Genomic DNA, 26267 nt, shown 5'->3' on the forward strand with positions numbered 1-26267 from the left:
GTTTAAATGCTCTGGCTAACATTGCTAAGACTACATTATTTTATTGTCCTGACTGAACATGAACGTTTCCATCCTTACACTTTATCTTGTCACTCTGGCATTAATTACTACCTGAAATTTAATTTGCTTGGATATATCAATCTGGTAGCAATATTGCTCGAACATTGGTTTTAAGTCATTTGGTATTTTTTTTATTGTGGTTCTGGATTATATAAACTTTGGATTTTTTGGCCCTGTTTGGTTAGCTGTGCATTTTATCCTGCAGTTTCTTCCATCTAGAAAGTTCAATGCTAAAAGTTAAATGTAACCTTAAGATATTAGGCATGTTGGACAAAAAGAGAACAGGAAAGATATGACAGTGAAAGAAGACTTGTAAATCATATCTGTGCTACACGGACACAGCTGCTAGATGAGAAATAACTGAATTTTATAGACTGCTCCAGTATTAATTATAAGAGATGAAATGTCAATTTTTTTGTACATTTTAAATCAGGATGAATTTCAAAAGTAAGCCAGTATCCATATCGACTAGCTTGGCCCTGCTAATAAAAATAATTGCGCATTCTTCATTGGCTTCCAAGACACATCTATGAATAGATGTCTATGAGCAGGTTCCATGGGGCAGTTTTGGAAACTAATCTCAATGGGAATTTCTTTCTGACAGACCCATACCTTTGGCTTTCTGGGCTGGGGTTTGAACTTGGAAATTCTGACCAGAACTTTGCTTTCTTTCTAAATCTCCTTCCTTCTATCATGCTAATAATTCACTCAATGGTAAAACGGATCTCACACATGTAGACTACTTCTTAGAACAAATGTGGACTTTATCCACAATTAAGATTTGATTAGTAAACGGCCTTACCTACAATGGAGAGGATCACTACCACAAAATCAAAAATGTTCCAACCCACAGTGAAGTAGTAATGTCTGAGGGAGATTAGCTTCAGCACACACTCCCCAGTGAACAGGATAATGAAGACCATGTTGATCCAGTGTAAAACATAATCCATGTACTCAGTTTGCCCCTCTTTTTCTACCATCATGGTTACCATGTTGAGGCATATAAGAACCATGATGGTGATATCAAAAGCTTGGTTTGTCACTAAGTCAAATATACATCCTTGGAATTTGTTCTGCAAAAGAAACCAAAAGTGAGACAGAATGCTGAACACAATTCTAAAGTATTATCTGCAATTTTAAACATACAAAGGTTCTGGGAGGAGTTGAGAGAGGGGGAAAATCATGAACAAATATATTGTATAAAAAATAAATTTTATGAAAGATTAAAAATATGTTACAAATTTAGTACACAAACATGCTTAAGAGAATGAATATCAAAGGTGTGTGTGTGTGTGTGTGTGTGTGTGTGTGTGTGTGTGTGTGTGTTTGTATTTATTTACCCCTGGCCTTGGAATTGGTTTTTGTGGTTTCTTGGACCCAAGCTTCTTCATTGCATTATAGTATTTCTTCTGTTCTTCTGTCATAAAGATATCTTGACCTCCAAGGTAAAGGAATAAAAAAGAAATCCAATTAAAACCAGAACCAAAGTGCAGTTCTTTCTTCTCCTTCATAAAGGTTAAATATATAAACATAGAGATGATATTATTCACTTGGCTAATACCTAGGAGCCATACATAAGATGCCTAAAAAGGGTTACCTGTATAAACCTTGTATAAACATGGACATGCTGTAATTCAAATATATAGAGTATGCACAACATATGATCATGAGTGGCCACATTACCTATGATATACTAATACGTTATTCTTTAGCCTCTGTGTTGAGGTTTTGTTTCCTCTGCTATCTCTCTTACTGGAAAATATTTGTGCTAAGTAACGGACAGATTAGGAAAATTTAAAAATGTCTTTCACACATTGGCAGATGTTTTGGACTCTAATCACAAGTAGGGTTCAGAAATAACAACTAAGATAGCACTAATTTTCTATTGATTTATAATTTCCAAATGGCACCATTTCATTAATGGAGGAAAAAACACAGGCAATTCTAGAAGTGCTTGGGCAGTCCTATATCTATGTCAGCATCCATGTATGTCTCTGTCTTCATGTAAAGAAACTGGATTTTTAATAATCCCTCTCTGGTTTCAATATAAATATTTTATTGGATATCAGCATTATACTTGTAAAGTTCAGGTACAAAGGAAGCTACCAGTCATCAGTCTTGAGCGGTCTGAAAGATTATCAAATAATTAAACAAAAAGAAATGCAGTCACCTAGATTAAATAGCCTAAGCTGATGTCAAAATCACATTTTAACCCTTTCTTCATCAGAAAAGACAAAACTTCAGAAAGAAAGTCTAGAAACTTTGGTTATTTTTTTTTATCCTTTGCTGACTTTTGAAGACTATCCACAATCTTCACAGACTTGGATGGACTCTGCCATGGTCTTTGCTATTGCTCTTTTAAACTCACAGCATAATGCAGAGTAATGTGATCTTACAGATTCATTTCTGAGGACTTGAAGCTTCAACTGCTTTGCTTAACTTACAGTGTGTTGAAGTTGAGGACAATCTGACTGTGGCTTCCATTTTGTTTTCCTGATTTAACCTATATTCAGCTTTATTTTGGTTTCATATAGTCATACTTTCTTTTTCTTAGATTTTATTCACTCTGCCTACTTGGCCCACTGTCTTCATGCCATTCATTTTGGTACTCATCTGATGGCAGAGAGTTCCTGCTAATGTTAAGAGAGCAGCCTTGGTCCTTAGTCATTATTAGTAGTGACTGACTATCTTCACACATCAGAAACTAAACAAAAGTTGGTAACAACACATGGAGAAGAAATTTAAAGCATAAAATAATGTTGCAGACTTTGTTTTCCAGGGAAAATATTCTATTTTCAAAATATCATGATGGGTATGATGAACCGTAGGGGAGACTGTGTGACCCAGAGTAAAACTGTTGTGTTTTACTGCAGACTATATAGTCCTTGTGCAAAATCGCCTCCTAGAAAGGCCAGACGGACATTATATATAGGTCAGTTTTTCCTATCCGAATGTTTATTGGATGTCAAAGTTGTATCAGTTAAGACTAGGCTCTTATCTTTGTTCAAATCTCATCTCTCTTGTCCATATATAAGTTCCTTGATTTCCCCAAACACACTATTATTATGCTGTTATATAGCAAATACACCATTCATTTGCTGAGAGGATCAAATGAAATCAGACTTGCCAAACAGTATAAAACTAGGACAGAGAAACACTTTATAAATGCTCTATATTAACTTGAAATCTTTCAAATTCTGAATGTTTTGAGAATTGGCATGATACTCAAAGTGGAGAATTCTGTTACTAACCCAGTGGCTTGGTCTTAGTGAACATGCAGATACACTTCAAATTTTATGCTAAATTTCATTCTTCTCATTTCTATGAATCATAAATGATTGTTTTTTTTGTTTAGTGTTGGGCCTCATACCTCAATACTTTATTATATATGTTGATATTTAAAAATACAAGAAAGTGTGACATTTGAAACATGTGGGGCTCCAAAATTTTGAATGAAAGATGTTTTTGTGTATTTGCATTCATCTTCCCTATAAGGATGTAGCTATTTAAATAGGGCTGTTGTTACTTAGAATTAGCACATAGAATAATTTTCTGTAGAGATCCTACTTCTAATTCTCCAAGCATCTCTTTTCCTTAGATGGTAACCAGGTCAAAGTTAATCATCAAGAAACCTGAGACATAGATTCTGCTCTCTTGAAATCCACAACAACCATGTAGACACTCCTTGAGAGAATGTCTCATTTGAGTATGTTCCCTTTCCCAGTTGTCATGGTGGGCTATTTTGGGTTTCCAAGAGCAGCTCAGTTGTCAGATTACACAGGACCTGGATCAACTTGTGTTTTCCTAGTCACAGACACATCTACTAAAGCCCCGTTTCATAATCTGTGATTGAAAGAATTCTGGGGCTTAGTTTTTGATGAAGCTACTCTCTAGGGTCAGACTGTAAATATTACATAATGTTTCTAAGAAGTTAACTAGATATCATTCCTCTAAATTACACACAAGGCATCTTATGCAATATCAGACAGAACAGAATTCCAAAAATGTCAATGCTTGCATGTAATTCCTTGCTTGGAATACCCAATGACATATCAGCTCCTACTGAATGGTAGTTAGTAAGGGTTTTCAAATCTGCTTTTCCAAAACTACAAACAGCATGTATTTTTAAAAATTTCTATCTTCAAATCTGAACTCTATAATAATGGAGTGAGTTGCTACTCATCCTGAAGATCTTCCTCCTTTATTAGGGCTAGACATTATGCCCACATATTTCTGTTCTTCATGAAGACAGTCTATCCATTGACCTCCCAGTTGCTGCATATTCTCTTTCCTACCTTCAGAAAGCAAATCAAGTACCACAGCATCCACTTCCTGACAGCTCATTTGCATTATCATAAAATTTTATCATTGCGCTTATTGCTATTTTATATGTGCAGTGTGGCAGATGGAATAAAATACTTGATTAAATACCCAACAGATAAGGGATATATTACAGATTCTACTTAGTCTGATATCTGATTTGGAGGAATTACTTGTTCTTTGTGCCCTTCCTATTTTCTACTTTCCTAATTTTATTTAGTTATTTATTTTCATGCTGGGACAAAAAACAGGGCCTCGTGCTTCCTAAGTAAGTGCTTTACATATGTTAGATCCCCAACTTCATATCCCCCTTTCTAGGTTATTGTAGCAACAATTCAGACTATAATGGTTGACTGTATGAATTGAATTGTATTCCCTTCAAATAAATATGGAAATCTTAATTCCTAGCACCCCAGTATATGACATTGATTGAAGATACTGTTATTGCCTAGTGTGATTAAGAGGAGGTCCAAGAGAAGTAGAGCAGATTCATAATCAGGTACTCAGTAGAGGAGATGATATAGAAGGAATATTATACATATATATATATATATATATATATATATATATATTAGATGTACCCTGTTCTCACCCCAAAAGGGAGCCTGGGCTGACAGGGACTGAGGGATACAAAGATGAGTCCTCTCTTAGGGGCCAGGACAAAAAGCATGACTCCTCCAGCTCTTTGATTTTGACTTCTAATGTCTAGATGAGTGGGGAATAAATTACTGTTGTTTTTAAGTCCTGCTCTTGGTTGTATTTTATTATGACAGTCAAAAGGATCGAAAGCTGACACGTGGATTAGTGAGCTTAAAAGCTAAGGAGAGTGATTGGCACACACACTCTGCAGACCTTATTTTCACTAGTTATACTATTTCTTATGTGTGACATAAGTGACCTGGGTTCACCAGCCATGTCCTAGGTAACTGTCACCCCATGACCATCATAAGATTCATCACAGAAGAGTGGTTAGCAGGAAAAAAAACCCTGAAATAAACTACTATAACTGCTTTGAACAAAATAGCTCACTGCTTTGAGTTGTAGTATATTTATTGTTTAGTCCTCTATATGCAAGATCAGAGAAAGCAGAGAATATAATTAAAAGTATTATTATGTTTAATTACATTTTAATATTTTAAATACATATATAATAGCATATAACTAAATGATAGTTTAAATAATGAGTATACTATATAATAATATATAACTACATACAATATGATGTAATGATTTAATTAAAACTATTAATATAATATTCAAAACTACACAACAAATATGATAAGATTATGCATATATGCAATTGCATACTTGACCAATTATTTTGAAAAATTAAAATCAAAATAACCCCCTTACATGAAGTGCATTTTTTCTCAGTGCAATGAAGGAAACCTAAGATACTTATCTTTTTTTTCTGTTGGTTGAAATTATCTATGATGACACCAATGAACAGGTTCAACGTGAAGAATGAGCCGAAGATGATGAAGATGACAAAGTAAATGTACATGTAGAGACTGTATTCGTATTTCGGCTGTTCATTTACCTGCAGAAAAAGTCAACAGCGTGTTGACAGTAGCATGGATTATTTCCAGTCATACGTGGGCTGGAAAAAGTTAGTATTTCAGAAGCACTCGCGTTCAGCAATAAGCACATGTTTAATACATGCTTATATTATATGCACACAGTCTTCCAATGATGTATAAAGGATCTTATCATAGGCAGTGATTGTCCTCAGACTGACAGGACAAGTCACCAGGTAAATTACTCAAAGTATTCCCTTCATTTTCAAATGAAATTGTCAAAGTGATCGTACCAGAGTCATACTAATTTTATTGTATTTCCATTATTTATAAATAGGTCTTTACTGGATTTCACAGGAACACAAACCAGCCAATAATCTCTAAAGTTTATTGGTAAAGATATTGTTGCAAAGGGTTTCAAGACATAAAAACAGTAAAAACTATGAATAAAAAAAATCACTTTACTTTTATTTTGATCCACTAGTATTTGCTGCTCACTGGTTACCACTAGCCTCTGCTAAGTGCTGGATGGTGGATCCCCACAAGGAACCTGTGAGGGAGACACTGGGTCGTTTCAGTTTTTCAGTAGACTGCTCTGAGTTGGTTGCAGAATTTGCACAATGTAGCAGACCCAGAATTTACACTGGGTCCCGCCTTCAAATGCTAGACTCCAAAGTAATTGAACTCAGTAGGGAGGCAGATTTTCGTTGTATTTGTACATATTTAGGGTCCTAGAGAGCTGAAGTTCAAATTCTAAAGCTAAATTAAAGGTAAAAAAATGTAAGATTTCCTTTTAGGTTGATAGAAACTTACATTAACAGAGTCAACTGCTGCATACATAATATCCATCCAGCCCTTGAATGTTGCCTGCAAAAAAATACATTTAGAGAAATTAAATGATAAGCTCAGACTCTAAAATCATCATATGGTTTACCTATTTAATCTTCCAATATAACTAGTAGCATCCAATTAGTTTAGTTCTATTTAAAGAACTCGGTAGACTTAACATAAAAGTGCTATGATTATGCTTTAGAATCAGAGCACTCCATAATTTACTTCAGATGTAAAAAGACATGTGAAAACTGCTATAATATTTTAAGAAGACATAGTCTAAGCTTTTTTCCTTATTAAGAATTTCTTAATTGTTACAAATACTTGTACGTTTTATATATGAAACTTTTTCTAAAAGTGGAACTGAGTTTTTTTCATTAGAGCAGAAAATAATTTGTCTCTATTTCTCAGGGCTTCTCAGTGCCTTTAAGAAGATCTTCCCATTACCTTGTAAGATAAACATAGAAGTCCCACAAAGACTGCTTGGAAGGCAATTTTCTGTTGATGCAGTGATGGGGGTTCAAGGGAAAATAAACCATCTATCCTGGATTAATAAATCTAAAAATCAAGAAACCTGTGCGCTTTAGCTAAGCTTACAGGGCACATGCTCTGAGAAAATATTAAATCCACTTGAAAAATCATATGGCATCTTAATTTCTAGTTAGTAGCAGATTTACACAGCATTTTACACCCTCCACTCTGTACCAAGTATTCGCGAAGGGAGTCACTTACAACTTGAAGCAGCGACAGGTAACCAAGCCCAACGTTGTCGAAGTTTACTTTCAGGTTTTTCCATCGCACATTTCCACTAACGTTCATCAGGGCAAAACACTCAGAACGGTTTGCAACTTGAGATGTAGGAAATCGTGACCCATCGGTGGTGTTGACACACTCATAGAACTTGCCAGCAAACAGATTGACTCCCATGATGCTAAATATTAGCCAGAATATAAGGCACACGAGAAGCACATTCATGATGGAAGGGATTGCTCCTATGAGTGCGTTGACCACTACCTGATTCCCAAGAGACAAGACAAGACCAGTTAGGATCAGTAGAAAATGTCACACAGGCACCAGTGCAGAATTAAAGGCATAAGGCCAACCAACCCACAAGTCTATATAGAGCTACCGATATACAGTGGCCAGTAGGGCACCTAGTAATACGAGGTGTGCCACACACCATGTGATTTTTGATTTACCAGTTTCATGATTAAGACAGGAAAACTATTACCATACACAAGGACTAAGTGGCCAAGATTACATTGTACTCCAAATAAATGAAAACAAAACCAAGTCAAACAGAAAAACCAAAAACATCCCCTCCTCTCAAAAAACTCTCCAAAGAACCTGGTCCTGCTAAGACAAAGTCAGAAATATACAAACGTTTGAAAAGAGAAACATAAATGGCAAAAACGAACAAGCAAAAAACAAAAGAAAAGACCAAACAGACAAAAACCATCAATTAAGAATGTGCGTATTGACAGTTCCATGATCTTGAAATCACCAACTTTTGGAAATGCACTCTCCCGTATGGTGAACCTGCTAGTTTGTATTGGATTAGGTTAGGGTTGGGAGTCTTTTAGGTTTGTATTCTTTAGATTGTGATGATTATACAAGGTGAAGGTAATTTTCTTGAAATTACCTTTATAACTCTAAAATTAGCTTTTATGTAAGTGCTTGGCCAAATACAGGCGGTGCTGGCCTCAGCAGCAGCTGGCCCTAGGTGAAGCTCATGCCCCTCTTCTTCATTACTGCCTTTCAGTCTTGGCTACTGATCCTGTGAGTTCCCTGCTTCTAATTTCCTGCCACACACCTTCTGGAGTAGGTCTCTCTAACCCGGTTTTCTTAATTATCTCATTCCTCAAAAAACGGTCTTTCTTCTTACTCTTAAGCTAATAGTCCACATTTGGGTACAAATGAGTTAGAATTAGATGGTTAGATAATAGATTAGCATTTGCCGTTTTTTAAACTTTCAACTTATTAAACAGGATCTCAAGACACTTCCAAGTGGGGACTCGTGGGCTCTCTGTCCACTTGTGAGACAATCTGGAATGGAGATAGGCTTCAGTATGTTTAGCCAACATGGGTTCCATGATCTCTATGGCCATTGGAATCATCTTCCACACATAAAGGGTCTGACTCTGAAGAATGACTCAGGATGAATATCAACAAATGACTTGTGCCAAATTCAGGAAATATAGGCACTGTCCTCTATGGGTACTATGAAGAAGTTGCTGATTTAATACAGCCCTTAAAACCAGGTTACTGTAGTTACTGTTTGCTTCACTTTGTTTCTGTGGAATGACTCTATTTGGGGTCTACTATGCACATATTACGTTGTACTAGAGCATATAACTCCTGGGGCTTCGATTTCTTTAAGTGCAATTTTGGTATAATCCACTGATTTTGAATCCTTATTTTGAGCATGAAATTAGATACAATGGCTAGTGTTACCTTACCTTCTTATCATTTCTTATGTTCCCTAAGTTTGTTCTCTAATCAGGAATCAGCTGGACATTTGATGAGGCAAACTATTTATGTATTTATGAAAAGTTGTATTAGGATGAACAGTGATCTCATCCTTTAATTCTAGCATAGGAAAAACTTCATTTTGAAAAGAAGGCTCTTTATTAAGACCATAGACTTTCTATCCATATTATATAAATTATAGTATCATCTGCTACTTTGTTACATCATAGGTATTCTACAGTTCTCTGTGTAGTTAATCTATATAGCCATATCACATGTGTATGTATATGTCTGTGTACATATACAGATAGTTCATAAGAACTATACAATCATTTTAGAATTATTTCAAACTATAGTATAAAAAAGAATTTTACATTAAGGAGTTTGGTATTTTCTTACCCTCATTCCTTCAAATCTAGACAAGGCTCTTAGGGGTCTTAGGGCCCTCAGTGTCCGTAGAGATTTAATGGGGCCAAGGTCTGAGTAGCCAAGAGTGTTGGCTACTAAAGTAACTAGAGACACCTGCAAAACATGGCATTCTCAGTAAGGATTTTAATGAAGTGACACAATGAAAATTCAAGTCTAAATTGCACTCAGAAAAAGCAACAATAATGTAATTTTCTTCCAGTCAGCCCTCCCCATAATAGTATGTAAGAAGGAAGATTTGGAAAAAAAATAGATTTCTTAGAAGGATGGCCAAAAGAGGAAATAATGGAAGGAAGAAAGATTACTTATTACTACACATAAGTAGAAACAACATCTACAATTTTTGTATTTCATAATTACTGGCTATCTAATTGAATAATAAATCAGGACCTTGATAACAGCAACCAACACATTTTCTATTAAAATGAAACCCATGGCACACCCCAGCATGCCTTCAAAGCTGTAAATAAAAGTATGTTAAAAACTTAAATAGATCTAAACATGATTATCACTGTATTTTGAAGCCATCTGAAGATTCATGACTGAGATGGGAACAAGTTCAAAGAAAGAACGTTTGCAGCCTTTGGTTAGTCAACATTATCACAAAAGATCTGTCTGTAATGATTTATGGAAGGAACTTTGAATTATATTGAAAATAGAGTGAGAGTGAGTGAGTCACTGCTTAACTGTCAACCTGAGGGCATAATAATTTCATCATGTTAGACCTAGCCACCATGATGACGAAGCTACAGGAATGTGTACTCTCTTCACGAATCATCTCAAAAGAAAGAACACTTTCAGAAAGGAAATCAGCGTCCATTTTGGAATAGAACAACGAGTTCCCAGTGAACAAAAAAAAAATCTGTATCTCTAAGTGTGCTCCACGTCTGAGTAATTTCCGTTTATTATTTACTGCGGCAGGCACTGTGTCTAAGAACAATGCCTTCAACACAAGCTAATGCAATGTCAGAGACCCAGTATTTCTAGGGAAGAGTGGATTGAGTTCAGTTTCACTGAATGGTTTAGAGAATTAAAGACTTCATTCCTTAGAAGTTCACTGCTGCTGCTTGAGACAGGGACAATGCTCTGTGGAACAGATGTCCTTGTGGAGTCATTTCAGAATATCCCACTAAATGGAGCATACATTTTTAATAACCTCTAGCTAGTAGGACTCATTACTCTTCTTCTCACTCCTAAAGTGATTCAGTCATGCAGTTATCCCCATTTCCCACGTAAGAAAAAAGGGTATGCTCTCTTTTTCATAAGAGAGATTCTAAAAATATTACATAGAATTTGCTCATTCTTTAGTGACATAGTAGACCAGTCCTTCAACCTGATGCTGAATGTTGTGATAATGAAAATGTGATAATCGAGAAATGCTGCACTCCAGTCTGTTCCTGGGAACCTATGTGCATGTACCCACACGTATATTGTTCCTTTTTAATTTTAAAAGTATTTCCTTTATTTTTGAGATTATAATAATTAAATCATTCCCCCTTTGAATTTCTTTCCTCCAAATGCTCTCATATTGATTAATCACCCTGCCTCTATCTTAGACTTGAAAGTCATTTTGTAGTGAAGTCAAGGTAGAGTCATTCCTGTTTATAATTAAAACTGTTTCTCATTGTTGGCTGTGCCCCACCTATAACCTTAACTACAAATAGTTCCATGCTGCCTGGTCCAGAAAATGGCAACCATGCATTTGTTTCAAAAGTTTATTACAACAGATGCTGTTCTGATTACCTTGTTATGAGCACCTGTAACCTCTTTAATTCAGGAACTTGTTATACTGTTTCTGTAACCCCACCTATTTGCCTGCTGAATCCCCTATTTGGAAACCCCCTACTCCTGGTCTGTAAAAGTCCTTATCTCACCACGTCCAATGATGATCTCTTGAACCCTGTTTCAGGAAGAGACAAGCTGTGTACACTTTTTTTTAAAGCTTGTTTTAATTAATTGCTTGCTATAATTAGTTTGACCATGATGATTTGGGTTGGCGATCTTTTCCCTTAAATCTGTGAGATTAACAATATACCCCTCCTCACTCTCTCTTTTTCATTAATTGTTGTTACGTATGTGTGTATGTGTATGTGTGCATATGCCCACACGTGTATTCCTGAATACATATTTATTTCGAGGAATGTCAGAGACTCTATCAGAGCATTTTATTAACATGACTGCCTAAACTTGAGCTAAACAAAACAACAATAGATGGTCTAATGTGGACAGGTATTGGAGGGCAGCCGTAAGCTCAACTCTACACAAAGAACTAGAGACAAGTAAGAACATAAGAAATGTTGGGGGTAATTTGTATATATGCATACAAAATTTTCAACAAATTAAAATAATAAGGAAGCAATGGCACAAGTTTGCCGTCGCTTCCTCTTTTATTTTTTCTGTGCTGAATATTGAACCTAGCGCATCACGCATGGTAGGCAGACACTCTACAATAGAGTTCTGTCCCTAGCTCCCAAATCATTTTTCCTATGTTGAATAACAAGTAAATTAAATTATTCTTATGCACTTTCCATCATCCAAGTCCAAAAATATTCTCTTCATTTATTGAAGTAATTAGTAGCTTTGCTGGCCTTCTGTAAGGGGAGTGGGTGGGGTAGGAGCACCCGTATGGGGGAGGGGAAGGGGATGTGGGCTTATGGACAGGAAACTAGGAAAGGGAATAACATTTGAAATATAAAGAAATATATCTAATAAAAGATACAAAAATAAAAGGAAAACTCATATTGGTTTTCTCCATCATTATGACTGAGCTATTTTCTAGCCTTTCCTTCTCTCTAGCATAGAACTAGTCTTAATCCTGAATTTTTACCCAAATTTAACCACCATGTGAGACAACTTGAAAATTAGTATCCTGTCTTTTAGAAATATTCATATGCCCTTTTCTGTTTCTATTGCTCAAGGATACTCTGGTCTCTATTTCCTTTCCCTTTCTTTTCCTTTCTTTCTTTCTTTCTTTCTTTCTTTCTTTCTTTCTTTCTTTCTTTCTTTCTTTCTTTCTTTCTTTCTTTCTCTTTCCTTTTTCAGTGTTAAGTGGAATGATATTTAAATCATGTGCAATTTTAAGAAAATTATTTTTTGAATTATGTGTGGTTATCTTACCAACATGTCTGTTCAGCATGTGCATGTACTGCCCACATAGGTCAGATGGGGGCATCGGTAGCAGAAGTGAGAGAGTGCTGTGAGTCTCTAGGAGAGCGCTGGGTACTATAAGTAGGTCCACTGGAAGAGAATTTAGTGCCTTAACCCTCAAGCCATCTCTCCAGTCTCAAATCAGGTATAGTTTTAAATCCACAGTTTCGTTTGATTTTTGAGAAACATATGCAAAGGTTACAAGTATATTAGAGTCATATGGAAGAAAAATTACAATGATTGAAAGATTGCTGTTCTGTTCATCACAGACAGATTTCTATAACTACCTTAACATTCATAAAAGCTTCTGGCTTTAAAGTAAGATGACAAAATGGTAATCTAGAAAAGCACTGGTGAAAACAGAACTCTTGAATAAACCACACTTTAAATTTTATTCTAAAATACTTACATCAACAATTAAGAAGTCCAGCCAACACCAGGCATTAGTGAAATATGTTTTATACCCATATGCGACCCATTTTAGAAGCATTTCCAGAATGAAGATGTAGGTGAATATCTTGTCAGCATACTCCAGGATAATCTTAATGGTCTTTTTCTTTTCAATATAGATATCTTCAAAAGCCTGTGGAAACACATTTCAATTTATGTACAATGCTAAATTTATATTTCACAGGAGGAGAAGAAATTACAATTCAGTAGGAGACATCACAAAAAATAATGGTGTGAAAACAACTTGATTAGCATTCTAGTTCCAGCACAAAATTTACTTCCAGTATCCTTTTTTTTTTGTTACTAGAGGCTGAGAGAATGCAAAGGAATGAAATTACATACAATCATCTGAAATAATCATGGTTTCTAAAAACCTACTTTTTTTTTTTAACATCACCTGCTTGGTCTTTCTTCCCTTTCAAATGGAAAGAGTCCTGATCCTTTTCAGACTTCAATTCTGGGTCAGCCCCTCTCTAGAGCTTTGTAATCCCAAGCTTTAATTCACACCCACCCATAAGGTTAGGAACCTCCTTTGGCTCTTACTCCAAGCAAATAGCATTTATAGTCTGCAAAATATTCTAGAAGAGTGACAAGGGTGTGGTAGTTAGGGAACTTATCACAGTCAGAAGCTCTTTGGAAAATACATTTAGAGAGTTGAACTAATGAGGGCATTATAAATGGCCGCTGATCAAAATAGATGTGAATTTCTAGAGTTTTTTTCCTCATATGGAAGCAGTAATCTCTTTGGTAGAAGAAATGAAAGCTAACATAGATTTGGTGGTTAACATCATATTTCCTGCCCATGGTTTTGGACTTGATCAGTTCTTATCCCCCTCACTGCCAAAGTGAGTCAAGTGTGTTAGTACTTTAAATATTATCCTTAGCACATTTTTTTCAACTGTTGACAACAATACCAAAGGAAAAAAATCTAGGTTCGAGAGAATGGGCAGACTTGCTAAGATTCACATTTGCAGATATTCTGAAAGTAAGCAGGGTTGAGATGGGGATGGTATGGGGTAGAGAAGGAGTCTCGCTCTCAAGACTTTCCTGCACCTTTCTCCAAGTTCTAGGGGATTCACAAAAACCATCCAAGCAGAATCAGTAACTTCAAAACATGGCAAGACAGAGATTTGGTGTCAGAGAAGAAGTCCGTTCTTTGGATTTGGGTAGAGGCTCAGAGAGAGGAGTATCGAGTCTTAGTGATGAGGTGAGATGCTCTGCTCGGCAGACCTCGTCGTGACTAAACCAGGCAGCAGACTCAGTGCAGGGTCTCAGTTTGCAGTGTGAACTTTGGGGAAGCAGAAGTAGGGGTTTAGGCTTCCTCACTGCTCATTTCAGGTACTACTTGTTTTTCTTTTCACCTATGTCTGGGTTAAAGAAAGGATTTCGAAGTTGTAACACTGACATTTACTATATTTGACATATGAGGAAACATTTTAAACTCTGTATTTGTTAAGTGATGAGATTATATATTTTCTCAGAGATTTTTGAGAATTTAATGAGAGAAATGTATATTGAAATTATAAAATATGGTATTTTCTATATTATACCTATTATTTGCATTTATTTTATAGGCGGGAATTTCAAAATTTTCATTATCTTACTTGGAAAACTCCTTGAGTGAAAACACCAATCGTGAGCCTGTTTCTTTTCCTAATGGGATTCTTTTAATTAATTTGTGATGGATTCTTCCAAAACGTCAGTCTTTTTTTGGACATTTTGAGCAAAAGTTTATTTAAAACTTTATCCTTTTAAATATATTCTTTAAAATAAGTGGCCATCTATGACTTAGAAAAAGATAAAGTTGAGAGACTTTATTAGTTATTAATAGGTAGTATTAGGAGGGCTCTGATTTCCATTCTGAAGACACACTCTATTTTTAATTTTTAAGAGACTAGACTTGTTAAGAAAAGCATTACTCTGTGGGCCCTGACTTTTCTCACAGAATACAGGGTTCCCAAAAAATACCACAGAAGGAGAAATTGCAAGTCCTTCTCCATGATAAATATAAATTCGAAAACTATCAGTAAATTATTTTCAAATGGCATTCAAAATTATATCAAAAATCATTCATTATGACCAAATTGGCTTTATTCCACAGATGCAGACTGGTTCAATTTATGTAAATAAATAAATGTGGTTCATCATATAAATCAATTCAGACATAGATCACACGAAAGCTTCAATAAACAAAGAGATCTTGGACAATATCCCAAATCCCTGCATGGTAAAAGTAATGGAGGATAGGGATGGAGGGAGCATTCCTCTGCAGGATAAATAATATGCATTTTACAAACTGTTAGCATCATACTAAAGGTAGGGGAACTTAGGTTTCTACTACTAGAATCAGGAAAACCACAAGTCCACTCTCTTTTATTTTCATTTTTTATTTTCGGAAGTGCTACTGTAAGCATTTTACTTATGGCAGAAGAAAGAGATGCGAATAGGAAAAGAAGAGGTCGAAGAATCCAGACTTAACAGATGATTTTTGCTTCAATAGCTAACTAATCTTAACAGACTCTACTACGAAACCCTCAAAGTTGATAAGCACTTCAAACAACATGTCAGACTACAAAATTAACACACAGAGATCACTAGCTGGAGAAATAGCTCAGAGGTTAAGAACATAATGCTCTAGCAGAAGACCTGAATTTGGCTCACAGTACACACAGTGGGTGACTCCCTATCATCTGTAACTCCAGTTCCGATGAATCAGATGCTCGGTTCTGGCACCTGTTAATGGTTTTTGCACTCTCACATGCATGCGAATGTACATGCAACCCAAGGATTGAACAGTAAAATATATCTTGTCAGTACCCTTTTTATACACAAATGACAATAATGCTAAGAAAGAAATCAGAATGAGCCATATTTATGATAGCCTAAGGATTAATTTTCAGCGAAGTCTGACATACTTCCCATCCCATTTTTTGGTATAAAGATATTATTTTATGAGTCCAGTTATCAGTCCACTTACCAGAGCTCCACTGCTGAGCAGGATCATGAGAACGATGAAGCTTTCAAACCAGCTGTGTTCAACTATCCTGTAGCACGTCTTCCTGATGGTCCACCAAACTTTCCCTTTCCCAGAGTCTACATTAACTTGGCAGCATGGAAATCTCCTCACACAACCTGGCAAGAAGGATATGTGTAGAAGGTCTTGACACTGAGAGTAAAAGCTTAGAAAATATCATTTAAGGACAACCTTCTCCCACATTACATAGTTTCTTTTTCCCAATGCCTCAAGACTTTCTTTCATTGTCTAATTTTGATGGCATTCTTTTGGTATCCATCCATTATTTCTAACACAATATATTATCATGTGCAATTTTCTAATTTCTTGATTTCTTCCACACCATTTAAATTATTTAATGAGGAAACAAATAAATGAATGGAATAAATGTAACACTGAGGCAGAATTAGTTTCAAGACTTTCTTCACTGACAGATAATATAATTGGACATAGTTCTACTCCTGAATTTAAAATTATTTTGAGGAACTGGAAGTGTGGTTCAGTTGGTACAGTGTTTGAAGAGCAAGTAGGAAGCTACATTTGGTCTCCAGAACTGCATATATGGGGGTGGTGAAACTGACATCCAAGCAAGAGAATCAGCAGGTCAATGATATCCTTGGTAATAAATGGAATCAGATGGAATAAACACAAACACAAGACAAAATATTTTGAGAAACAGTATTCTCAATAATGTTGGAAAAAATAATGGGAAGTGTTAAAATTAAGATTAGAAAGGTAAATGTTTTTTGGGAATCCAAATGGATATATTGCAATCTGCTTTAAGCTTGAAAGATCTGAATTGGACTCTAATATTTAAATTATTTGGCTATGAAAAACAGAGGGAAATTTTATTTAAAATGTTTATGCTTATTCATTCATTTTTTTTCGGTTCTTTTTTTCGGAGCTGGGGACCGAACCCAGGGCTTTGCGCTTCCTAGGCAAGCGCTCTACCACTGAGCTAAATCCCCAACCCCACTTATTCATTCATTTTTACATCAAGTATTTTAGTGTGTCTTTCTAGTTAGCTTCATCTCCATAGAGAATTGGCTTTTGACTTTATCTAGGTTAAATAGGCACAGATATTAATGAAATAAGTGGATAAAGAAATTAAAATAACTCATATGTAGAGGTCCTTTTGGACGAGCAGAAGTCCGCATAACCCGGTTTCTTATATTAAAAAGAGTTGGGAAGAGGTTTCTTGGAAGAGACAGAGCCTAAAATGAATCAATTTATTAGTAGCAAAAAGAGTTTTGTTTTGGAAAAAGTCTGAGTTTGGAAGGAGGTCCATTGCAAAAGAGCAACAAAGACGGTCCTTTGTGGGAATTAAAACAGGTCAGAATTAAAAAAGCGATGTTCTTAGAGGTGAGTGTGATATCATTCTCTATCATATTCTTGAGGCTGCACTTTGGCTTTTCTTTTGAATGGTGGACCATATCATGCTATTTGGCTTGTGTGTATCATACACTCAACAAGGTTACAGCCACAGTGTGAACATGGCTGGCATAAACCTTTACGTAGTGAAAACCATTATAGGTAATTTGTGGGAACTTGACGTGTGTGTGTGTGTGTGTGTGTGTGTGTGTGTGTGTGTGTGTGTGTAATAAAATGATGGAGGAAATGTTAATGAAATAGATAAACAGTAAGTCTATGATGCAGTATATACTGACAGCAGAAACCATTTGAGAAATGCTTTTTCCTTACTTTATTATGTGGTTATTAAAAACTGCTCAAATCATTAATGTAGGAATGAAATAGTGTTTGTTTCAGTAACTAATATAAATGAAGACACTGACATGAATTGTATTTACTCATCAACTGCAATTATAGGCAGTTAGCAGAATTCAACAAGAACATTCTGTAAGACACTGTTGCATATGTAGAGTCTGTGGCAAGGAAGTTACATATAATAATATGTATTAATTACATACAATTGTTAATTTCATACACATTAGTATCAGAAATTCTTATACTAAAATCTGTGTGCAAACATAGATTTTTCTCTTGGACAAGTAGTTGCTATGTATTGAACTGGGTACCTCTGGGACCAGTAGAAGGAGGAGACAGAGTGGGAATGGTAATCAGTGTTCATGGAAAGCCAAGTAAAGGAACAGTGATGGATAGGCAAAGAGAAATGTGAACACGAGGGACCAGAAAGATTGTCATTGCAAATTTTAAAAATCTATTAAAATGGTGACATTGATGAAAAATAAACAACCAGGATTACTTTTAAGAAGAGAATTGTCGCAGGAGAAATTAACTTTTGCCAAGATTTTGCTATGTGAGATGCAATCTTGCTCATCTTAAAATTGAAAAAAAAAACCCCACATTTTTATGACTATGGAAAGGAAAACAAACTGCATTGTAATTAGGAAATAAGGAAAGTTTTGTCTGAGCGAACGCCTCATAACCATTGCCCCTGGGTGGATCATACCACGGGGGATTCCTCTCTTACCTGATGCAGGAGTGCTCAGTCACCTGCCTGCTGTTCATGCAAAAAGCCAATCCCCAGGGATTCCCAACCTAGCTGGTTAGCAAGGCTATCATACCTTCTCTGTAGAGTGACTATTAATTAAATGCAAACACAACAATATCTCTAAACAGTCTAATGAGTCCCAGTGGGCCGGGTCTTTGTCTTTTGGGTGGGATCATTAGTTTGCTTTTGTGATACATTACATAAAGTCTAGGCTAGGTTTCATCATGTTAGAGCAATGATCCCCAACAGAAAGGAAACCTATCCAAAAGACAGATCACCCCAGAACACTACAGCATAATCAATTTAATCCATATAAAACTGATTAGGGGAAAATAAACTTATTAATACTATCAGTGTTTACATGATATAAAACAAATGTTTTGTTCATAATATCCTTTCAAAATAAAGAAAAGACTGAATGGAATTGTTAATTCTTTTATTAAAGTGAGAATTTGTTATTAGTTATTTATAGGAAGAATTGATGAACTCAGAATATTTTAAAGAGAAGATAAACTGGCTCTGCCTACAAACTTAACTGAAAAGCCATGATTTAAACAACAACAACAACAACAACAATGTTAGAGGTTCCTTTCTAACTCAGATTCTGGTGGCATAAATTTATTATACAAATAATTCCTAAAAAGGTACAATACACAAATAAGTAGACCCATAATTATGTCATGCCCATATTTAATTGGTTTGTCATACTCATAATTAGTTCATTTCTGAGACATGAAGGACAATGCAGAACACACCATGAGACCTATGGAAGGGATGGGGATTTCTGAAATACAAAGCCACAATGAGAATTAAGGAAAGATGTGGCTGAGAGAGGAGAAAGTGAAGCAAAAGGAAGACAGACAGCAGTTGGTAAAACTTGTCAGCAATGCAACAGCAAGAAACAGAAGAATCAAGGTCTTTATGGCAAAGGACAGTAAAAAAAGATCACCTATATAAAGTACCACTCTTGTTTAACTTTATGTTCTTTTGATTTTTATGTTGACCTTCTCAATTGAGTATTTCCTGTGGGTCATGTGCTACTCTGAACTATCATCCGTTCTACCTTAGGTCTTGCAGATTCCTCTTGGATTTGTAAGAGTTGATTTCCAGTGGAAGTTGGCACATTCTCTATTTTGCTTTCTGGGAACATATGCTTCTTAAATTTTCAGGTGGAATCAGTATGTTTCCTGTTTTTGAGTTCGTATTTTTCAAACCCTCTTACAACACCTCATTCCCAGTCATCAACAAGGCCTTTCAACTTACCATAAAAGTAGTAAAAATTTCAGTCCCACCATCCCCAACTCTACTACATTAGGCTAAGGCCCTATTAACTCCCTCATCTGAATTTCCACAGGAACCCCCAAGAAATCATCAAGACTCTATCAAGATGCTCTCTTGAGAAGCTGTAAGACTTTGTAATTAGATTCTTGTTATCTCTGAGAGCTCTTACATTCATTTTCTGTCAATCTTTTCAGTATACTGGTGCCTAGAGTTTCTTCAAATGTTAGATGTATTTCACCACAGAGAAGTGCTTCTGTTGACCCATCAAAAAATACTGATTCTTCATTTATTTGCATAGCCCACTTAATCTCATTGCAGTCTTGATCAAAGGCCTTCAGGAGCCATGTTATTTATGGGACAGGTCCCTAGCCCTTTCTTAATATTCACTTTTCCCTTTGGATTCATCTATATGATGATTAGTTATATAGAGGGCATTGTTGTACCCAACTCTATCATACTGTAGTGCTAAGAAGAGGCAGTGATGTATAGCAGACATTGACTAATTGTTTATTGATTGAGTAAGTGGTTCAGAGGCTGAGCAAATTAGTTTCCCTGTTTATTACACTGAGCTTCAGACCAAATCAGGTCCTGGCAGCAGTGTAGAGCGTCTAGTGGAACCCAGTCCATGATATGACTTAGATATGTATATATCTTCTCTCAGTCAACTTTCACCGGTCCAAACCCAGTTACAGAGAAAATGTGATTCCATTACATTATTTCTACAATGGGTCTGAATTTAGAAATTATTACTAGTTTCAGGGTAAGCACAAAAGTATTCTCCATGATGTTTTTGTCTCCCAATTACTGGGATTGAAGGCATCTTCCAGCTGTCTGACAGAATGAATGGATTAAGGAATATTCACCTATCCTTTCTTAAGAGAATTCCACGGCTCTCATTCCTATAAGCACAAATATATAGATAAATCGTAATGCTCCTTTGCTTCTCATATAAAAGAAATTTGATGTATATCTAAAGAAAATCAAAGTATCATTGTAGTCCAGATATCTTTATTTTCCAGCCATTTTGCTAATGTGAGAGTATCTTAGGAGCCTTCTTAAAAAAAATTGTAGCGCCTGAAAGCAAGTCAGTGATTCATAAAAGGAACACTGGTGTAGGTAATCCAAAGAGTAGACTGAGTCAGCAGCATGGGTATTGGCATAGTTTCCACAAAGGATTGTTAAAGTACTTGAAATCATTTAGAAAAGTGAAAGAAAAACAACCAAGATAACAATCATGCTAACTAATCCATAAGCATGATGTCATTTTAGAACTTCACAATTTACATGAAAGGCACGTTAATGCTACTCTGTCTTACATTACAAATCTCAGGTTTTAGACACATGCTCCCTCAGCCTGGCATGGCTGTACTTTGTGAGGCCCTACCAGCAACTGACTGAGACAGGGGCAGATACACCCAACCAGTGGACTGAAGGAGGGCACCCCTATGGTTGAATTAGGAGAAGGATTGAAGAAGGCGAAAGGGAGGGAGACCACATAGGAAGACCAGCAGTGTCAACTAACCCAGACCCCAGGGAACTCCCAGAAACTGAGCCACCAACCAGGAGCGCACCGGCTGGTTCAAGATCCCTGGCACAGATACAGCAGAGGTTTGCCTGGTTTGGCCTCAGTGAGAGAAGGTGTGCTTAATCCTTGAGAGACTTGAGGCCCCAGGGAGGGGGGAGGCCTGGTGTGTGGAGGAGCACCGTGTTGGAGGCAATGGGGAGGAGGAGTGGCATGAGGAAGTATGAGAGGGGAAACCAAGGGGAGTAAGCAACAATTGGAGTGTAAATAAATAAAATAATTTAAATTAAAAAAAATTGCTACCTCTTAGCGGCAGCAATTAAGGACTAGTTGATTCAAACTCATGTCTACCAGAATCAAAGTTTGCACCTTATATTATTAGACCACACTGTTGCCTGGCCCACAGTGTTTGGTTTTACTCCGGTGGTATAAGACTTACTTAGATAGCGTCACATACTTTCCTAAAACACTATTCAATTTTTTTTTGTTTTAATTTGAGTGCAATCTCTAGCAAATTCCAAGAATACTATTGAAGCTTAGGGTAGCAGACAGTGCAAAAAAGGCTTCTTGTTATAAGTAAATGGTCAACTGTAATCAAATTATTTTGTATGAAAAAATTTCAGTAAAAGAAAAATAGGAAAAAGAGTAAACAGACAGCCTAAAATGTAGCAGGACTTCCATATAAACGTAAGAAATTTCTGGTTCTGATTCTATTGCTCTAGAAATCCCCTAATTTTAGCATGCCTTAGAATCCCCCTCGGATTTGGGAACTACATCTGGGTTTCTATGAACTAGAGATGGAAATAGGTTAAGGCTTCAAAGTAATTTACTGGTAGGAACATGATGTTATAAAATGAGTTAAAAACTGGAAGAAGATATAGATATGTAAGGAAGGGCCCATCAACTTTCACACATGCATCTATTAAATTTTAAAACTTTATTAGTCAAAAAAATTTCAAGGAAATAACGGCATAAACCATTAAAATTAAACAGACTCAAAATCTGTCCAATTCATGTTCTGTACCGTTAGAATGGGTGCTCAGAGAGGAAGCTATGGAGCCTCTTCACATTGATACCTCCACTAAGGAATAGATTTTATGTCTTATTCACCATCAAAACCAAAAGAAAATCATGGTAGAATTGAAACTAGGAAAACTTCTGGTTTTGCATCCTCTTTCCTGTGTTCATTACCTGCATCCAACCCTTCCTTGTCACTTTACACTTTAGTTCTTCTTGTCCTCTGTATTCATGCTATATTGTCTCCACAGACTCATCTCTTTACATGCATCCATACATCATTGGCTAGAATTTGTATATGCTAGAGAATGCGCAGTTGTTTTCTTTTCATTCTTCAATTAGATAATTTAATATTGCATTTTCTGCAAATTTTAAACTTTATTTTAAAATTTTTCTTTAGAGTTAAGTAGTATTCACACACACACACACACATATATATATATATTTGATATCTTTTAAGCAATATCTGATATGACCAGAAGACTCTCGTTAAGCAGATTTATTTTTCAAAATTGAGGCCAAGAATACATATATTGATTTGTATTGTTATCCCTGATATTACCAGAGATAATAGTAAAAAATGCTCATTCAAGCCATAGTCTTGGTTCAAACATTTCTGACTTTAAGTGTGCTATTTTAGTATGGCATTACTTATGGGATGCACATAACATGGTCATTGAAAGAAATAAGAAAAGACTTTACAACTCTTAAAGAAGTAGAAGAGTATCAGAAACATGCTCTGTGTCCTATGAATGTAGGGCAGGGATGAATTTTGAGACACAGCAGTCAACCATATCAAAGTATTTACCAAGTCTTAATGAATCATTCTAATATTTAAAGGAAAGAAAAGATCCTAGTAAGATCTACCCATTATATTGTATCCTAGGGTCTTGGCTAGCTTTTATGACCTTGACACAAGCTAGAGTCGTTGAGAAAGAGAGAACATCAACTGAGAAAAATGCCTCTACAAGACCAAGCTGTAGGTGTGCTTGTGGAGCATTTCCTTAGTGATTGACGTGAGAGGGCCCAGCCCACTATGGGTGGTGCCTTTCCTGGCTGGTAGCCCTAGGTTCTACAAGAAAAGAAGCTGATCAAGTCATAGGGAACGAGCCACTGAGCAGCGCTCCTCCATGGCCTCTGCATCAGCTCCTGGCTGCTGACCTCTCTGTTCTCACCCTGACTTCTCCCATTGGTGGAGTATGCTATGGAATTTTAAGCTGAACTATTCCCTCCCTTGGTTTACGTTTGCTGTTTGTGTTTCACCACAGCAACAGAAACCTAGCACACCTAGTAATAAGAGTTAAGGCTGCAAAGTGAGCAGTATCAAGATCCTATACGGGTAAAGAGTTCTACAGTAAGATACACTGACATTGGAAGTTACTGTCAACAGATGTCAGACATATGGGGCACTTAGATAGAGAGCCAGGCTCGGAAGAGCGGGAAATTCCCTGTGAAAAAATAGTTCCCGGATAACACGTACTAAGACAAAACTGAAAACACTGGTGAATGGGAGCGCTTCAGGTTGGTCCTTACCATCTGTAAAGCAGGCTTCAGGCTCATCTGCGTTTACGGGCTCTGCTTCAGCCTCCTCTTCTCCTGGCAGAGGGTTGTCAACAGTGCTGCACTCAGAAGAGCTTGATCGGTTCCGTTTCTAAAAAGAAATTCACCACCACCACCACACAGGCTATTTAGTGAATGCTAGGATGACATTCAAACTTCATTTAGAGACCAGTCATGCAAAATGTCATGAGAGATGTTTAACAGTACGATGGCCATAAAAACATAGAAACACATGTTGAGGTCAAGTTGCCCTAGGGTCCATCTATAATTGACCTTTCTATCTACACATCCTGCAAAAAATAATTTATTTCATAATGCTACCAATTAAACATTCGGACAAAGCTTCCAAGAGGAAGCATTTTATGTTAACTATAATTTGGGAAATTATTGGTTGCACTTATTGTTATCTTATGTTTAACACTGACTTATGAGCAGTCATTCTTTGGGGATAACTGACCTCTGGGGAACACTAATATGTCAAGTTGCCAATGCTGCATGACTAAAAGTACAGAGCTGATAGTTACCGGAAAAAGATTTTAAGTAGCTGGGAGCTAAAACAAAACACAATGACATCCAAATAGGTTCCATTTACTTCAGACCAGAAGAGATAGCAGGATGCTATAGATAGAAAGCCTTTAACCAAGACGAAGATTAAACACAAACTTGTACCGCCCTCCAAATGTTAAAGGCCATACCAACATCGCCCGTTTTAATCTCAAACTTTACTGCAGAAAAGAGATCATAAAGTATTATTTTTCAAGGAAAAAAAGGATGGCTACATAAGGAGCGTCACATGCAAGTGCTGAAACAAAACTTCAATGGAATTAAACATGGCAGGTTCACACGTGAGAGCAACGAACTCGTCATTATGATCATTCTGCAGATCATAATGCAGACGAGTTCCCCTCGTGAACTTTATGATCAAGTGGTATGTCTGCATGTATACACACATACACAGACGATTTCAGATACAGTACGTACGGTCACTGTAGCAGGACTCAGCCAAACACCTAATACTGGTTTGTAGAGCGCAGAGCATCTCACCAATCGGAGAGTTCATTCCTCATCCTCATTTGCTAAGTGACCCGTGACTATGGAAACCTGCTGCTTGTCATGACACTGTCTCACTTATTAAGATTATAGCTTAGGTTCGGGAGAAAACTTTAAGCAAGTGCAGGTGCTAAGATAAGAAAAATACTCATTTGCAATTAATCTTTGGACAATAAATTTGTATGACTAGCACAGGCTCAATCTAAAGTATTAGCTTTTAAGTGGGGTCTTGCCGTTCTTTTTGCGAGTCCTACATTGAGTACGCACGGTTGTCCTGTTCACGCATTGCCCACCAGTCAGGGCAGAAGTGGAATGTCATACAGAGTGAATATTGGTTAAGTCATTTTTAGAACCCGAGAGAAGAATTAGAGACACCTTATTTAATGAATTCCTCAGTAGATGTGTTATTCTAACCAGGTAAAGGCTTTGGTTATTAATACCAGTTTTAAAGGGCATCAGTACAAAATTTCATTTAAAGGTTGGTTGTAGAGAGTGGTTAAATTAATCTAAAACACCTCAAAGAAAGAGAAATGTTAATTAATTAGTGAAAGTATATTTAATAGCACTATATTGGGCTTGCTGAGGTGTAGGGATAGGGGAAAACAAGACTAGGTTAGACTGTATAAAATTAATTTCAACAGCTTCAATAAAAAGATCGTTAATACTTATCCCACATTACATTGAACATCTTGCAGGAGGCAAGGTTTCAAAAATAAACACTAGTATGTAAATAATACTTGTCAGAAGACACTTAAAATGACTAATAGTTTATCTCATGGTAATTCTACAAAACAAAATTGTTGCACTATATATAAAATATTACAATTATCTGATGCTCTTAGTTTTTCTACTTCAAAGCTGCAGTGAACTGTCACCAAGGAACCAAAGACTAGACCATTAATTCTATGGAGAGGATGTCAACCTCTGTGATAGAAATCCACGGCCTGCATTTGGACTCCAAACAGTGGGAAGAGTTATTGACAAGAATACAAAACCCTTCCCTGTACTGAGTCAAAATATTAACAATAGTGTAGTTGGAACTGTTTCCCTTCAGCTGGCGGCAACTTTTAATTAAAACTATTCTCAGTTGGATTTTGGCAGAATTTTGATGAACTAGTGGCAGCAAAATTA

At 36.3% G+C, this 26267-nt stretch overlaps 1 protein-coding gene and 1 long non-coding RNA gene across 5 annotated transcripts in view; one reads left to right on the forward strand and one right to left on the reverse strand.

Annotated features, from left to right (window-relative positions):
* Positions 1 to 26267, forward strand: part of LOC147995489 (uncharacterized) — a 173340-nt gene that overhangs the window by 57904 nt on the left and 89169 nt on the right. The gene's annotated exons all lie outside the window — the stretch shown is intronic.
* Scn9a (sodium voltage-gated channel alpha subunit 9) overlaps positions 1 to 26267 on the reverse strand; it is a 144879-nt gene that overhangs the window by 6150 nt on the left and 112462 nt on the right. Inside the window, 9 exon segments of the mRNA NM_133289.2 lie at positions 863 to 1133; positions 1401 to 1505; positions 5783 to 5920; positions 6711 to 6764; positions 7461 to 7742; positions 9597 to 9719; positions 13180 to 13353; positions 16198 to 16352; positions 24060 to 24177. Coding sequence (NP_579823.1) covers positions 863 to 1133; positions 1401 to 1505; positions 5783 to 5920; positions 6711 to 6764; positions 7461 to 7742; positions 9597 to 9719; positions 13180 to 13353; positions 16198 to 16352; positions 24060 to 24177 — 1420 coding nt within the window.

The sequence above is a fragment of the Rattus norvegicus genome, chromosome 3 (genome assembly GCF_021556685.1).
Source record: "Rattus norvegicus strain SHRSP/BbbUtx chromosome 3, alternate assembly SHRSP_T2T, whole genome shotgun sequence".
Lineage (NCBI taxonomy): Eukaryota > Metazoa > Chordata > Mammalia > Rodentia > Muridae > Rattus > Rattus norvegicus.